Source organism: Malus sylvestris, chromosome 2 (genome assembly GCF_916048215.2).
Source record: "Malus sylvestris chromosome 2, drMalSylv7.2, whole genome shotgun sequence".
In the NCBI taxonomy this organism is placed as follows: Eukaryota; Viridiplantae; Streptophyta; class Magnoliopsida; order Rosales; family Rosaceae; genus Malus; species Malus sylvestris.
The window spans coordinates 8,996,557-9,013,060 of record NC_062261.1 but is presented as its reverse complement, the minus strand read 5'-3'; the positions used below and the strand labels follow the sequence as shown (position 1 = coordinate 9,013,060).

Genomic DNA, 16,504 nt, shown 5'->3' with positions numbered 1-16,504 from the left:
CCGAAGTCATTCTCTCCTACAGCAGCCCTGCAATATTTTCATATCGTTCGAACGTAGTTCAAAAGTTTTTAAATGTAGTTTGTGTAATATGATGAACAATGGGAACCGTAAAGAATATTATTTGTCTCGTTACATCTAAATGATGAAACGAGTCATTTCTTATTTACAAATCGTAGTTTGACGAACATGAAAACGCAGCTCATTGAACTAACAAAAGAATTGTTTTGTACACATGTCAAATTACGATTTGTGAGCAAGAAGAAATGACTTGTGTATTAACTAGCAAACTAGGTTTCCACGCGCATTTTCCGGTGTGTCTGCAATAACAATCATCAAAAGTCAGAGCGTTGTTAAGGAGAAAAACTGGCGTCGAGTCTCTTGATTATGTCATTCGCATAGCACATTTTACCCAAGTGTGGAACTCATTGATTTTTTATTCCAGTCCACCCCGCACAGTATCATCCAGGTGAGAATCGCTCTAATTAGACAGTCCTATTAAATATTTTCTCGTTCTTTGAAAACTACACTTAAATCCACCTACAGTTTGCTTTGAACTATTGGTTGGTTTGAAAACTATACTTAAATCCACCTAACATTTCCCTATGGATCGTTTTCCAAGTAGTTGCGTAGTTTCTATGCGTCCACACTGGTTGAACGGCCAGTCAATGTTCATCACAGGAAAGCATTGAAAGCATTGACTTTAAGCCACCTTCTGAGACGAATAAGCTGATCTCAGTTGAATAAACTGCTATATATGGCATGCTGAAAAGTTGCAGTTGTTGGCCTTGTGACTCTGCAGCCATGTTTGAGTTTCATGAGCCTGCTTTTTGGGTAGATGTTTAGGACCGGAGTTGGAAGTCAGCTATGAGGCACTTTGAGACAGTAAAGTTGATATTGAACGAATGATTGGATAGGTAGGCAAGAAAAACGTTGGTCCAAAGACTTTTAACCTCTTAAAATTTAACGGTTCTAGTTAAATATTTTATACTGATTTGTAGTTAAGGAGGAACAACTTCTTGTATGTAAAGAGCTGAGCGGTGTAATTTAATAATAATAAAACTAGCATGGTCCACAATAGACCAGTATAGGGTCACAATAGACCAGTATAGTGATCCATAGTTGATGTAAACTTGTGTTTTCAAAGGGTTATTAGTGAAAATGGTCTCTGAAATTAGTATCTCTTCACTTTGATCTCTAATAATGAAAATCGATAGAAGCCGTCTTTGAGTTTGTCCACCTTAAATTATTTTGGTCATTTCGTGAAAAATTTGTCAATATCCTCGTTAACTTGTCAGGTGAGCGACACATTAAGGGTATTTTTGTCAAACCAACCTCTCCATTTAATGAGGACATTGATAAATTTTTTCTAGAAGAACCAAAATGAGGTTATGCCAATCTCAGGACTACTTCTATCGATTTTCATTATCAAACATTGAAGTGAGGAATTATGTAATCTCAGAGATCATTTTTATTTATCCTGCTTCTAAATTAAAAAAATTAAGAAAGAGAGAAATCCAATCTTTAGAATTTACTTGAGTATTACACACACCTAAAGATTCTATAATATCAATTACAACATTTCCATGCCCAAAAAAAACCAAAAATATATAATTGGGTGATCTTCCCCTTGATACTCAACGGCAAACTACATCTGTGAATATTTTTTTTCTTTCACAAAGCAATAAAACAAATTAATGTGTAAATCCACCCTTTTGTTTTACTCTTCACAAATCCCCCCTTCAAATCCTCCCCTCAAATCCTCCTTTTGTTGGTAATAAGTTTTGCCTTATTAGTGAGGCTTGAAGAATTGGACTTTAATCCCAGTTTGAATCACAACATATATTCCAGCTGCAATCAAAACCAAACTCAAAGCGATCCCCAAAATCCCAAGAGACCAATTTAGCCACCACATAGGACTATACTTCTTAGGCTTGTTAATCTTGATCCACATGAAACAAGGATATGCCAAAGTCACAGGCAGTGATATGCCTCCAACCAAACCAGCCACACTTCCCAAAAATGGAATTGCCACGGCGACGAAGAAGACACCGAACCCAAACATTGCCCTAGAAATGCACCTCAGCCACCATGGAAGTGGAGCTTTCTTTCTGCTTGTGTATTGGGACTCCATGTGGTCAAACATTGGCATGCCGTAGATTTGGAACGAGCACAGTGCATTTATCACCACAAACAAGCTTATGAACGCTAGTACGGATTGTGACACATCTCTTGAATGGAACTGGAACACAGCTGGAAGCATTCCTCCATTTGCTGGTATCTGTCAAAAAAAGAGCAAAACAAAATATTAAAATCTTAAGTCTATAGTTCGTGTTTAAACATTTGTTGATTATGATCAAGGCATAATTTTCATGTGCAGGACGTCCGAAAGAAAGGATATGTCTGAATGTCTGTTCTTTGATAAAGAACGGATGTCCTGTGCAGGAAAGAACTGAGGATTAAGGTGCTTACCAAGTGACCATAAGCCCAGTAGCCTCCAATTGCAAGGGGAAACAAGCATGCAGCAATGATTGAATAGGACACCTTCACTCCTCTCCACATGGGCACATGTGAGGGATGTTTCTCACTGGAAGGCATGGTGGCCTGCAACACAAAAACATTGAATTCAGAAAGCTAATTCTATGATTTGAATAATTCCAACTTAATGTTATTCAACCTAGGTGATGGGGATGATCATGATAAGTTAAGAGTTGAGGACCCCCACACTTTTATTTAAATTTTACTTTTTGATTTGATGCACAAACTATTATTGTAAAGGCAAAAGAATCCTTAAAGATCAAGCCTTTAAAAAAAAAAATTTAAAGCATGAATTTGCACAATTTTAATTATATAAAGATAAAGATTCATGATTGGTCATGGTTGGTTTTAATTAAATATTCAACTGGGAAAATTAAAACTATTCCAATTGTTAGAACAGTTGTACTACATCTGCATGCGTCTAAGCATTCTCTCAAATTTTTTTTTCATTGACAGTTGGATTCTTATTCATATGAAGATGTTCAAGTTGGTCAAAACTGTCAATTTCTATGTGTAAAAGCAATAACATGCATAGACTTGTAGTGCACATTTAATAATTTAATTAGTTAGGCATCAATCTCTGACTTCAAAAACCCTAAAAAATATATGCTTTGACCAATTTTGCAGGTTCTCACTGGCCAAAGCATTGGGAGTTGAAAGCACCAACTCAAATTAATCTATAAAAATAATTCAATTAAAATTTAGTGAATAATTAAGATGAAAATGATCAATTACCTGAATCTCAAGGATAAGATTGTGACCTCTGAAGGCAAAAGCAATGATCCCAAGGGCATTGAGCACACTAAACACCCCATCCACATCATTCGGAGCTCTAATGGGATCATATGAAACTCCAGGAAGCCTGCCTTCTGATACAGAAACCACCCAAATCGCTGTGCAGTACCCAACCGCAGTGATAGCTCCAATCAGTGAAACTCCAGCTATGGAGTTCAAGTTTGGCAGGAGAGATAGCAGCACAGCAGCACATGTGAACACCAAGAACCATTCAACTGTTGTCAATGGCTTAGAAGTGCATGCGGCCCCACATAAAGTTTGGAAGAAGAGCTTGGAAGTGCCTCCACCAATCACTATCAAGGCCACGCAGGTGCCTCCAGATAGATACATGATCGGAAACATCCCTAGCCAATTTGCAATTTTGTCACCTGCAACATTTTGTATAAATAATCAGTCACTCTAATGGTGCAGAAAGTTGAATTTGAAAAACGTTGATGGACTTGGGGGAAATCTTATAAAGTTTGATTGGAATCGTACCATAGGTGAGACTAAAGAGCTGCATGTATCTGCTGTAACGTACTCCAGTTTCTACATTCTCGTGGAGATGAACCAGTATCCATAGGGTGTAACTTTGCCATATGAATGCTAGAGTCAAACATATTATACCCCAAGACCTGCAAATCAATCACAAAGAGGGAAAAAAAACTATGAGAAACCATAATCGGAAAATTAATAGCTCCGGAAAAGACAGTTTGACATGTTACATTGCCAATTACATAAGAGTCTAGATTGACAATTTGACAACAACAGAAGTTTGCAAAACGAATACTAATTTTGGGTTTTTGGAGAGGCTTACCAGCCAAGAATTGTGAAAGCAACAGGAAGCACCAAAGCTTGGATACCAATCCCAGAACAAAGAGTGTGGAAGGCAGCATAGTACTGGTTGCCATTTCTAGACTCAGTGATGGGAAGCCAAGCATCCTGAGGATCAAGCCTAGTCATCTTTAAAGCCTTCCTGACAGGGCTACCAATGGGAGTCATGAATGGAGTCAAAGACCTCCTTGGAGTCCTTATACCAGCTGGGGTTCTTGAGCCCTTGGGGGTCTTGCTGGCCGGCACAACGGCTCCTCCCGCAGCTGGTTGATCTGAGACTCCATCAAGAAGCGGTGACCTAGACAAAGACGGTGAGTTGTACTGCGAAGGCGGGCAAGACACCGCAGGCTGTGGTGCCACCGGTGGCTTTGGAGCCCCAGCTTCCGGCCTCGGTGTTATAGGAGCTGAGCTAATCTCGTTTGCTTCTCTACTCATTTTTTTATATTTTGTTTTCCCCTATATTTTTCTTTCTCCTTGCACTCTATTTAGCTCCCTCCGTGGCTTGGAGAGAAAACGTAGATAGAAAAATATATATATATAGGGATATATGGGAGGGAAAGTTATGCAAATAGTGTGAAAGATTGAAGTGGGTACGTACGAGGAAAGAGCCGGTGGGTCTTGTTTGTGAAACTGCTGTGGAGTCTGTAGACTTTGGTTCGTTTTAGACAGCTTTGTATGACCTTAAGAATGTGAGTTAGTTGGAAAATAATTAAAGCAATTGTTTGACGGGGCAATATTGGCTGCTTATTTTTCTTGCTTTATGCATTTTAATTGTTTGACATACACGTAGGATTTGGAGCTCCATGTTAATTTTACAGCATGGGAGTATGACTTGGTCAACGTATTCCTCCTAAGGAAATAGTGGGAAAGAGGCCAAAAGGGCTATTATTTTTAATTTGTAGAGAACTTAGGGTCTTTTATAATATTATTTGTTCCATTTTAGCATGCGGATATTTTCGAAAAGGAAAATTAAGAATTTAGAAAAACAGAAAGGGGAATGCAAGTGGTTTCAAAGATAAACACATTGGTCAATATTAGTGTTCTTTTGGAATCGTGGATTTGGACTTTCTTAGACACCCCCCCCCCCCTTCCCCCCCTCCCCCCTTCCCCCCCTCCTTTCCCTCCTCCCAAAACATGAAGCTAAAAACAAAGACAGTCTCCTGCTGGTCACTATGTTGGCTTAAATAGTCATCAGCGATTAGAGATCCCTTTAGTTTCATTACTAGAGCGACTCAATTGAAAATGGCCTCTAATGTTATTTTAAAATGCTATATGATGATGCCAACATATGTTTGGCATAAGTTACTCCAAAACGGAATGTGCATGCATGATTGTTTTTTTCTTGTTGACATACATGGACCTTGTGCAGATTAAATTATCATGTTATGTTTTGATTGGCTGAATTCGTAAGACATGTTTGCTTAATAGAAATGAGAGAGAAGTTAGAATTTGAGGAAGTAAGGAAATCAAATGGGATCAACTAGCTATAGCCCCTCTATAGTTGGTTTGATTTCATGTGTTAGTAAATATAAAGGAAGATTAAATAGTGAAATAACTTTTTAGTAAATGTAAGGAACTGAAGAATAAAAATGATTTCAATCCCTATTCATGTGAGGTCAAAATTAACACAAAAAATTTGTTTTCCAAGGTTTTGGGGTTTGAGGTTTAGTAGATTCTATAGAATTTCGTTTTATGTTTATCTTGAAGTTCCGGTTAGGGAGACACCTATATGCAAATTCAGTGTATTAATAACTAAATATAGTAGGTTAAAATGGACGAGCGCTTCAATGTCTCCATCCCAGAAATATCTTATGAACATGATATGGTGGTATATATGACTGGATTGAGGGAGTACGTGATTAATTGGCATAGAAATATCTCATAGTTAATCTCTAAGATCCCATCCAAGGATGAGGATCATGTAAGTCTTATATGTATATTCTCATCTCTACCTAGCACGATGCATTTTGGGAACTCACTGGCTTTGAGTTCTATCGAAACTCCGAAGTTAAGCAAGTTTGCATGAGAACAATCCCATGATGGGTGACCCACTGGGAAATCTTGTGTGAGTTCCCAGAAACAAAACCGTGAGGGCGTGGTCAGTGCCCAAAGCGGATAATATCATGCTACGGCGGAATTGAGCCCGGAATGTGGTTGGGGACTGGGCTGGGATGTGACAATTTGATATCAGAGCCAATCTCTGGCCTAATGTGTGCCGACGAGGACGTTGGGCCCCTAAGGGGGATGGACTGTAAGATCCCACATCGTCCAGGGGTGAGGATCTTGTAAGCCTTATATGTATATTCTCATCTCTACCTAGCACGAGGTTTTTTGGGAGCTCACTGGCTTCGAGTTCCATCGGAACTTCGAAGTTAAGCCAGTTCGTGCGAGAGCAATCCCATGATGGGTGACCCACTGGGAAGTTATCGTCTGAGTTCCCAGAAACAAAACCGTAAGGACGTGGTCAGAGCCCAAAACGGACAATATCATGCTAAGAAGGAATCGAGCTCGGAATATGATAGGGACCTGAGCTGGGATGTGACATAATCTCTCATTGCATCTGAACACAAACTATATTCCCAGGAGAAAGATGCATGGCTGCTGCGATGAGACTTATCAATGGCAAGTGTTGAATTTTAAATCAAGTGTGCACTTCACAAACTCTTTCGACATAATTTGTAAAGGTAAAAAAGTAGTGTTCAGATCATCGACCATATTTCCCCTTGATTCAAACCTTTGAAGTTCTAGAATTAGTACACCGGTCATCATTACCACCTAAGTCAAAACAATGCAGCTAACATGCAAGTCTAGTTGGAAAGTGTTTTTCTCTTCTATTTATTATCCTTGACATAAATATATAGCATCAATGAAAAACAAGAAGAAATAAATAAATAGTCGTAACTTGGTCTTACGATATGTCAGTTCAACTTTGCACACTAATTTCATTGGAGTGGAATTTAGCCGGTGTGAGGGCATATTTAATGGGAAAATGCAATTTTGAGATGAAAAATTGAGATGAAAAATATTCTTACAACTCCTTTTATATTTTCGGTAAATGTAATAAAAGTTTTACTCCAATGATAGGGATGTAAATTTGAGACTATTTAATTTTTCTCTCTTAAGTAGTGGTACTCATCACCCAAAGATGTAAATTATGTTTTTATTTGCATCTTTTGGAGAAAATGTATAATTTACATTCTGCCATTAGAGAATTTTCCGGCAAAGAAAATATGTAAAATTCCCATTTTAAGGCATTTTGCATCTCCCATGTAACGGCTTGATGATTTCCAAATGAAACTATCAAAGATAAAGTGCCTACTTTCTTGACATTAATACATTAAATCACGTGATGAAAGAATGAAAAGAGATATATACCTTATTACTTGATAGAATTTCTTATATATCATTATGTGATGATTTCTTTCACTTTCCTTCATCTCTCCCATTATTAGCCTAAGATGCGTAACCACCACGACAAATCATTCTCGTCTTTTAGCGGGCATAAAAGTCTCTCATTTATTTTCAAGCCAAATTGTATCTACTCAGTCTCTTTTCTGGTTCAATTAGTTAATACTTGATTAGTTTTCACATTTCCCTCCTTTATAATCTTACCTCATCTGACATCAGAACTAGATAGAATTTCTCATGAACGTGATTGTAAATCGGGAAAAAACATTCAAGTCATTAACTCAACTCAAGTATCGGTGGAAGACAGTTAAAAAACGAGGTAAAAATCGTCTTGTCACACGTACACTTTTATGTTCTGACATTGACAATTCGATTTACTTGGATAAGATCAGTTTACCCAACAAGATCAGTTTACTTTGATAAGATAATTCGATTTGCGCTTCCTTCCTCTCAAAGTTTCATGTTTGATTTGGTTTGGTTGGATGGATAAGGGATTAAGTAGTCGGAAAAGCTTACTTTCATCCTATCATCCTAGACGAGGATGTGTTGTTTTCGACCCATGTGATCAAACTTGTTGACCCATCAAAAGGACCAGGCAACTTATTGACAATCTCAAAGAGCAACTCAACAATTGAGTGGCAACATACATTAAGGAAAAGCACTATTGTTGTGTTTTTGAGATGAATTTTTATGTCTCAAGATATGGAGAGTAGGTAAATCATTACAAAAAAATACAAAGTAAGAAATGGACAATAATTTTTTTTTTTTTAGAGAAATACGATATTTATTGATATAAGAAAAAAAGTACAAAGCAGAGGATAGTGTGCTTAAATGAGCCTCGATAAAAACCTTGTCGAGGCTTTCATCCCGGTCGAAGGGAAAAAGAGCATCCCGCATGAACAACTAACTTTACCTATCCTCACTCCAAGAGAGAAAACAAGTAAAATTATAAAGAGTTGTCTTCAGTAAGAGTATTCAGCAATAGCTAAAGGAGATTAAAAATGCACTCCATACGCATTACCAAAATATGCGGGAGAGATTTGAAATCACTACTTTGGCCAGATTAGCAATTCGGATTTGATTTCTGGTCATTTTAGTCAATCCGTAATTAATATCATAGGTCCATGACATATTAGTTCTATCATCCACTTATAACACATGAATTAGTAATAATATGTGATAGTGTGACAGTTACATTCATAAATTTCTAATATCGCACCGCATGGAGGAAAAGTATAGAAAAATTCACGAAATGGTCATTTTTAAAATTCCAATTGTTGATGTTGATTGATTTGTTAACATATCGTCGTTATTTAATCGTTCTCTCGTGAATATTAAATTTGGTGGAGGGAAACAGTCCGACAGGGCCAACTAAAAGAAATGGGCTTTTTTCAATAAACTCTTTTCAGCCCAGCATAAATGCGCTGGGCCTAGGTGAACACAAACAAATCTGAAGATCTATCCTTTAAAACGAAGCAACAACCAAAAACCCTACTTCTTACTCACAGCACTCGTCTCTTTTCCGCCGCGCCGTTTACCCGTCCTCCCGATCTTCTTCGCAGCTACACCACTCTGCAGCCATGGGTGAGCTCAGTTCAACTCTTTCGGCCCCGTTTCTCACCCTTTAGGTCTCATTTACTTCACCTTTTTATCTTCCATTTTTTTGTTTATTAATGTGTATATTTGTCGAAATCTTCAGGAAAGGTCCACGGTTCTTTGGCTCGTGCCGGTAAGGTGAGAGGCCAAACTCCCAAAGTGGCCAAGCAGGACAAGAAGAAGAAGCCCCGCGGCCGCGCCCACAAGCGCCTGCAATACAACCGCCGATTCGTCACCGCTGGTAACACCACCGTTTCCCTTCCAATATTCCAGCTTTATTATCTTCCTGAAATCAATTTTTTTATAACAAGTCGAGTTCATATTTTGTGGAATTAAACCATTTTATGAAAAGGTCAATTGGGAATTTATGTTTGATGAGAAACCAATGTTTCGTTATTTTTGATTAAATCACTGTGTGTTGTTTGATCGTTGCAGTGGTTGGCTTCGGAAAGAAGAGGGGACCCAACTCGTCTGAGAAGTAGGGCAAAGATTCAAGCTTTGAAAAGATGACAATGTCTTCGTAGATTAAGAAACAAAAGGCTTTATTTTTGTTTAGTTGTATTTGGAAGTGTTGGATTATGTTGGAGTTTATATTTGAATCAGCAGTGATGTGATGTTGCTTCTGGGTTGTTCTCAAATTATTGTTGGTTTTGTTGTTGATTCTGTTCGGCGTTTTCTTTTCCGGGTAAATTTCTGCAAAGCTAGAACTTCATAAAAACGCAAACAAATAAATTGTAATTCGATTTGATTTATGGTAAAGGACAAGCAAACGACGTTTTAGAGCAAAGTTTAATCATACACGTGTCTAAATGGAGGGTATTAAGGTCATCTCCAATTGGAAATGGCTAAACATAGACTTTGGGAGTGAGGTGCTTAAAAAAAAACATCCATGAAAAAAAGCTTGTGAGGGTTTTAGGTGTTTGGTAAACAAAAAAAAAAGGTTTATATTGAAAGCTGCTGTGAGGATAAGCTGAAATCAAAGGAAAAAATTGAAGCTGCTATTTGCAGCTTTGAAAAACTGGTTTTTTTTCAAAGCACACGGAGCTACAGTGCTTCTTTAATGAAAAGACTTACTATTAGACTGTTTTTTTTTTCCAAAAGCACTTTTACAAAAAAATTTACCAAACACTGCTGATTTATTTCACAGCCGTTTATTCTCACAGCAGTTTTTTTTCAAAGCACAGCAATACCAAACCAGTCCATAGTCCGTCCAGACAAAATTATTTTTAAATGAGCCATACTCGTGTATCATCTTCAACATAATGGGCTAAATGTAACTCTTTCAATAATTTAGAGTGCTACTAAGTCAATTTCATTGTCTTATTTTCTCACCTATTTAAAAATAATAATTTTATTGACAAATTTATTCTTTTGTAAAATGTCCTCCAAAGACCTAAAACATCATAGTGAAAAATCGGCGATCACTTTCGCCTTAATGAACATTCCAATACAATGAAAAGTCCTTGTCAGGATTTGTATTTGTATCGGTCATTGCAATAGGATCTGGTGGTTTTGGTTTTCCAATACTTGCATTTACTGGTTTCATATTCTTTGGTTGCCAAGGAACCAAAGTGGAGGAAGGCGAACACAATATTGAGTGAGTTGTTAGAATTCTCGACACAAGGTTTCCACAGAGTTCATGGAAAATTTCACAGAAGATTTATATTAAAGTGGATAATGATAAAGATTCTGCACCAGAGTGGAATCATCTTCAATTGACGTTTTAGAGCAAAGTTTAATCATACACGTATCTAAATGGAGGGTATTAAGGTCATCTCCAATTGAAATTTCTAAACATAGTCCGTCCAGGCAAAATTATTTTTAAATGAACCATACTCGTGTATCATCTTCAACGGAATGTGCTAAACGTAACTCTATAATAATTTAGAGTGCTACTAAGTCGATTTCATTGTCTTATTTTCTCACCTATTTGGAAATAATAATTTTCCGGGTAAATTTCTGCAAAAGCTAGAACTTCATAAAAAGGCAAACAAAAAAATTGTAATTGGAGTTGATTTATGGTAATGGACAAGCAAACGACGTTTTAGAGCAAAGTTTAATCATACACGTGTCTAAATGGAGGGTATTCAATGAACCATACTCGTGTATCATCTTCAACAGAATGTGCTAAACGTAACTCTTTAATAATTTAGAGTGCTACTAAGTCGATTTCATTGTCTTATTTTCTTACCTATTTGGAAATAATAATTTTCCGGGTAAAACGTAACTCTTTCAATAATTTTAATTTTATACAACATCTTTTAGAACATTTCAATATTATACATTTTTTATTATTTTATGAATTCATTCGATTCACATTCAAAGTCATTTGCAACCTCATATAACATGTTTTAAAATATCCTAAACTGCTCCATCAATTACATCCTAAGCTGCAACATTCGAGTCAAAGTCACCGCACATGCTCGCTTTGCAAACAAAGGCAGGTGGCATTGATGGTATTTCCTAAAAACTCCTTACCGAATGGATATGGAAATGGGCGTGGAGTAAGCCAGAAATGAAAAGCTATATACTGCTCTGGAGAGAAGGTGGGTAGGGTTCACTCTGTTTTAATTTAGTTTAGTTTTTAAATTGACTTTTTAATGTTTAAATTTTTTTTTGTCACGTTATCACTTACGGTTAATTTAACGGATTAATTAATACTTGTATGAAAGTTAAGTGAAATATTATTAATTTTAGGAGATTAAAATGTTTTAATAATGTTGTATGAGGTTATAATTGTATCCAAACTTGAGGGTGTAAATTTTAATTTACCTAAAGGAAATGTCAAATTTTACACAAAAAATTTAAATTTGATAGCTTATGTGGTACTTTGACATCTTTTAAAGTTTTGATCTTCACCCGATATGTCAAATTAAATTAATATTTTATTATATTAAACTATTATAATAAATGTTTTAAAAGAAAAAACAACAATAAATTACATTTAATAATTAATTAAAAAAGATTTGAAGTTGTTGTCAATTTTGGCAACTAAGGGTGGGGTTGTCAATTTTGGAACGTCTGTTAGGTATACAATTACTTTTAAGTTATCAGAGCAGTATCATTTTATTGTACATTTCAAAGTGATGATTTGGTGTTTACACATTATTCCGTGTGTTTCATCTTAACTGTGTTTGTTTCAACATAAAATAGGTAGGGGAAATGGAGTTAAACTCGTGTTAAGGCAACCAATTCCTTTTAAATACAAGATTGAATGAAAAAGATGAGTAAAAGAGCTAGATAAGTCGTGGTATTTCACATATATATATATATATTTGCTGACTGCCTCCATTTGGTTATTGCAGAAGTTTGACTTGCTCGTACTGTAATGTTGAGCAGGTAGTACCCTCTCAATTTTGGATTTGGATTGTCCGCCCTTCCATTTTGGTGCCCTTCTCGTGCCTTTCTGTTTGTGTGGTCACGGTTAAGCTACGTCAACATTTTATATTATTATTTCTTTTTGTTTTATTATTTTTATAAAAAAACAATATTAAATGTTGACGTGGCTTAACCGTGAGCACACAAAACAGGAGAGCACAGGGAGGACACCGAAATGGGAGGGCAGACAATCCAAGTCCCTCAATTTTACATATTCATCTTGTATGATACTTATGGTTGTTTATATCTCTTGCCAACATATTTTGAATAAGGAACAAAACTTTATAAAGGATGGAATATTCACAAGGAAACATGAAGAAGATGTCCATCTTAGGAAAGAGGCGAACAATAATAAAAGATTTCTCCTATTATAGTTGCTTCTGTACTCTCAGTGTTATAAGAGTGACTGAGTAGATAGTTCTAGTTAGAGCAACTCCACCCATAGAGCCATCCCCCTTGGTAATCTACTATTGAATCCACCATATTGAACAGTAACTGCCACCAATGAATAGTAATTGTCATTAATGAACAGTAATTGCCATTTGCATCTCCACCCTTGAAGCCCTCCCCTCTGGCAATAGGCAATTAAAATAATAATTTTTGTTTGTTTAAATAATAGTTTATACATTAAAAATATTATAATATTAATCCAATTAAAAAAAATTAAAAAAAAAAAAACCCGAACCCATTTCTTCCACCTCTCCTCCCACCCCCGAGAACCCCCTGCAAAAACCAGAACCCAGCTACCTCCTCCCCCACCCTGCCTTCCCCCCCCCCCCCCCGCACGACGACCCACTTCCCTTCCGCACCCACTTCCCCTGCGACGACCCCAGCTCCTGCCCCCCCCCCTCCCCCCGGCGACAACCCACCCTGCCTTCCCCCCTACGACGACCCACTTCCCTTCCGCACCCACTTCCCCTGCGACGAACCCAGCTCCGGTCCCCCCTTCTCTCTCTCTCTCTCTCTCTCTCTCTGACACAAAAAAAAAAAAAAATTACAAAGCCATCGGGCCACAGCCCGTCGACTCCCCACCCCCCCTCGCTCGGGCTCCCACCCTCACTCGGGCCCTTCATGGCTGGACCCATTTCAACCGGCCCTCAGGCCCTTGGAAGGAGGCTGTCCCCCGAGCAACATGCAAGGGTGGACTTGCTCTTAAGCACCTCGGCCTGGAAACCTCTGCACCTAAATTGCCTTTGTTGATAGACTAGGTGAATTCCTGACAATCTTCCATCGTAAAGTGAAAACTAGAGAAAGATTCTGTGGACTCCTCACGTGTCATTAACACCACAATTTCCCACCTTTCTCATCAAACAAGGTTCTTGAAAAACTTCATCTGATTCCCATTAGGATCTTGAGATTTTTGGAATGCTAATAACAATTCCCTAAATTTATACTTAATTTTTTTTTTTTGAACAAACGATATTATCTATATTAAGGGGAGGATGTGGACTTGGCCTGCAATAATGTGGTTCAAACTCGCCTTTGTGAGAATTAAACCTAAGACCTCTCACTTACAAATGAAGAAAAATACCACTAGACCATAGAATAATTTCACCGTTGAATTTGAGGAGCTGGGCCACAAAAAAAAAAAAGAGGCTAATAGGAGGACTACATTTGGTCAACCTGATGCGTCTTTGGCCAAATAATGGTGTGATGGACTCCATAAGTTTATAGCTGAGTCAACAGTTGAAGATGAGTTTCTAGTCAAATCAAGCGATTTCTCCATTGGAGATAACCTAACACTTAGCACGCCATGTGAGTATAATTTCTTGGAAGGTTTTTTTTTGGTAAATAAAAATTTTATTTTAAAATGATAAATATGTCATTAACATTTTCAGTAATAGATGACTAAAAAAAAAAGATAATAGAATGAGTTTAGCAGCATTCTCGAAAAATTGCTCCAAAGTGTGTTGTTTGATTTTATGCCTTTGTCTTGAAATACGAGAAATTCTTGAATATTCGGACTGGACCACTCATCCCTACCCCATGTTCTCTTTTTCCATGTCCACCCGACTCCATTGTGTCCCACCCTCCTCTCACACAACACGGATGGGCCACCACCAACGATGGCCGCACCCAGAATTTTTCCATGTGCACCTGGCTCCATTGTGTCCCACTCCTCCCACACAACACGGAAGGGATACCACCAACGGTGGCCGCACCAAAGATCAGCTACACTACTTCCCAGCACTTATAGTGCACCAAAAGCTTGGAAATCCTCTTCCCCAAGCACACTCGTGTCTGCTAACACGGATTAGGCTCCATCTGAGAGCAGAAGCTTCAGCCAAAAGCACACCTCCAGAACCAACAAATCTAGCTACATCTTTCATGTATTCGGACTATAATTCATTGACTTTGAAAATATCATTCATCACATTTAACATATTTTCGACTTGTTAGTTCATAAGTTCAACAACCCAATCAGTTTCGAAATCCTGAGTTCGTTCCTTTAGGTAGTAAAGTAAGTTATTGTCAAATAGCACGTACATGTTTTTTTTTTTTTTTTTGACAAGAAAGGATAGTATTGATCATCACAAACAAACATAAGGGTGGAAATTGAGTACAATGCTCCAGTGACCAACACATTGATCTGGAGTGAATTTGCACAGACAAACGATCAATTAAAAACCTTTACACGGCTACCACAAGCACAGGAGCACCAATACAAATTTGTCACAAGAAGGATAAACGCAACAAACCTATACCAATGCACACACCGATTTTCTTTGATGAGCAAGGTCATACAATGTCATTGCTGGAAAGCGAGACCACATAAAGTCACCGTTGAAAGACGCGACCACATAATCATCGCTCGAAGGCGAGACCACATTAAGTCGTCGTTCAAAGACGGGACCACATTAAGTCACCGCTGAAAGGCGAGATCACATAATCATCACTTAAAGACGAGATCACATCAAGTCGTCGCTCAAAGGCAAGACCATATCATCTGCCAAACGCGGCACAAGCAAAATCTACACTAATCCAATAATAGAATCCACCGTTTCCCTAATCTCAGTGGTGGACTAGGACACCAAGGAAGACCACCTGCAACTTCATAAGAATCTCACATCAGAAAAACCTATAAAATTAAAATGACTTAAATGGTTTGCTTCCAACCACAACAATTGGAAAACTTACAACAAATTTGTTGTGCACGTGATCTAATGCAACTTGGAAAACAAAATAGGATTGTAAATTGTATTCCGTTTCTCTGAAATCTGAACACGTACGTAGCTTGTAGCTAGTTGTGTCCAAGTCACACCCGGGATAGATTAATTCCAAGTGGGCGGCGTAAGGAGTTAGATGACCATGAATTCATGAATCTGGTGGTGATTAACTAGCTAATTGACTGTCAATTTAGTTTCCCACACTATTGATTGTCAATTTAATTTCTTCTTTTTTTCTGGTCATATTTCTAAGTTCCACGGACTTCAAATTAAGCCCATATATGTATAAGATCGACAAGAAAAGGTGCGACATGGGGGCAACTTAAATGATGGTTTGATAATCATTTAATTTTTAGTAATAGTGAAAAAATACAAAAGGTAACTAAGGGATGAAGAATGGTGAGAGAAATGTATAAGAAAAAACACACATATATAATGATAATCATTTGATTTTTAGTAATAGTGAAAAAATACAAAAGGAAACTAAGGGATGAAGAATGGTGAGAGAAATGTATGAGAAAAAACACACATATATAATGAACAGTAAAAATAAAAATAAAAACGAATATCTATTTTGAGTTGTTTTCACGTCAAGATTTTGTTTTCATTCATTCATCCCTCATTTCTCTTATATACTTTAGTGACATTTCAAGGAAAAAAAAAGTGAAAAACCATAAACCAAAGAGTTATTAATTGACGTATAAGAGAAATTAACCATGCCATGAAAGATAAAATGTTTTCACAATCGATTACACACTGCAATGCTTTTTAACTCTCTTAGATAATAACGCATGATTGAATTGAAGTACTAC

At 37.3% G+C, this 16,504-nt stretch overlaps 2 protein-coding genes across 2 annotated transcripts; one reads left to right on the top strand and one right to left on the bottom strand.

Annotated features, from left to right (window-relative positions):
* Positions 1 to 1,505: 1,505 nt before the first annotated feature.
* Positions 1,506 to 4,669, bottom strand: LOC126589630 (lysine histidine transporter-like 8). Its single transcript, XM_050254992.1, has 5 exons — positions 4,127 to 4,669; positions 3,808 to 3,944; positions 3,271 to 3,698; positions 2,470 to 2,601; positions 1,506 to 2,278 (listed from the first exon to the last, which is right to left on the bottom strand). Exons 1-5 carry the CDS (start codon positions 4,576 to 4,578, stop codon positions 1,790 to 1,792), a joined length of 1,638 nt encoding a protein of 545 aa, XP_050110949.1. The 5' UTR covers positions 4,579 to 4,669; the 3' UTR covers positions 1,506 to 1,789.
* Positions 4,670 to 8,967: 4,298 nt separating this feature from the next.
* Positions 8,968 to 9,807, top strand: LOC126589648 (40S ribosomal protein S30). Its single transcript, XM_050255016.1, has 3 exons — positions 8,968 to 9,135; positions 9,251 to 9,388; positions 9,583 to 9,807. Exons 1-3 carry the CDS (start codon positions 9,132 to 9,134, stop codon positions 9,627 to 9,629), a joined length of 189 nt encoding a protein of 62 aa, XP_050110973.1. The 5' UTR covers positions 8,968 to 9,131; the 3' UTR covers positions 9,630 to 9,807.
* Positions 9,808 to 16,504: the final 6,697 nt, after the last annotated feature.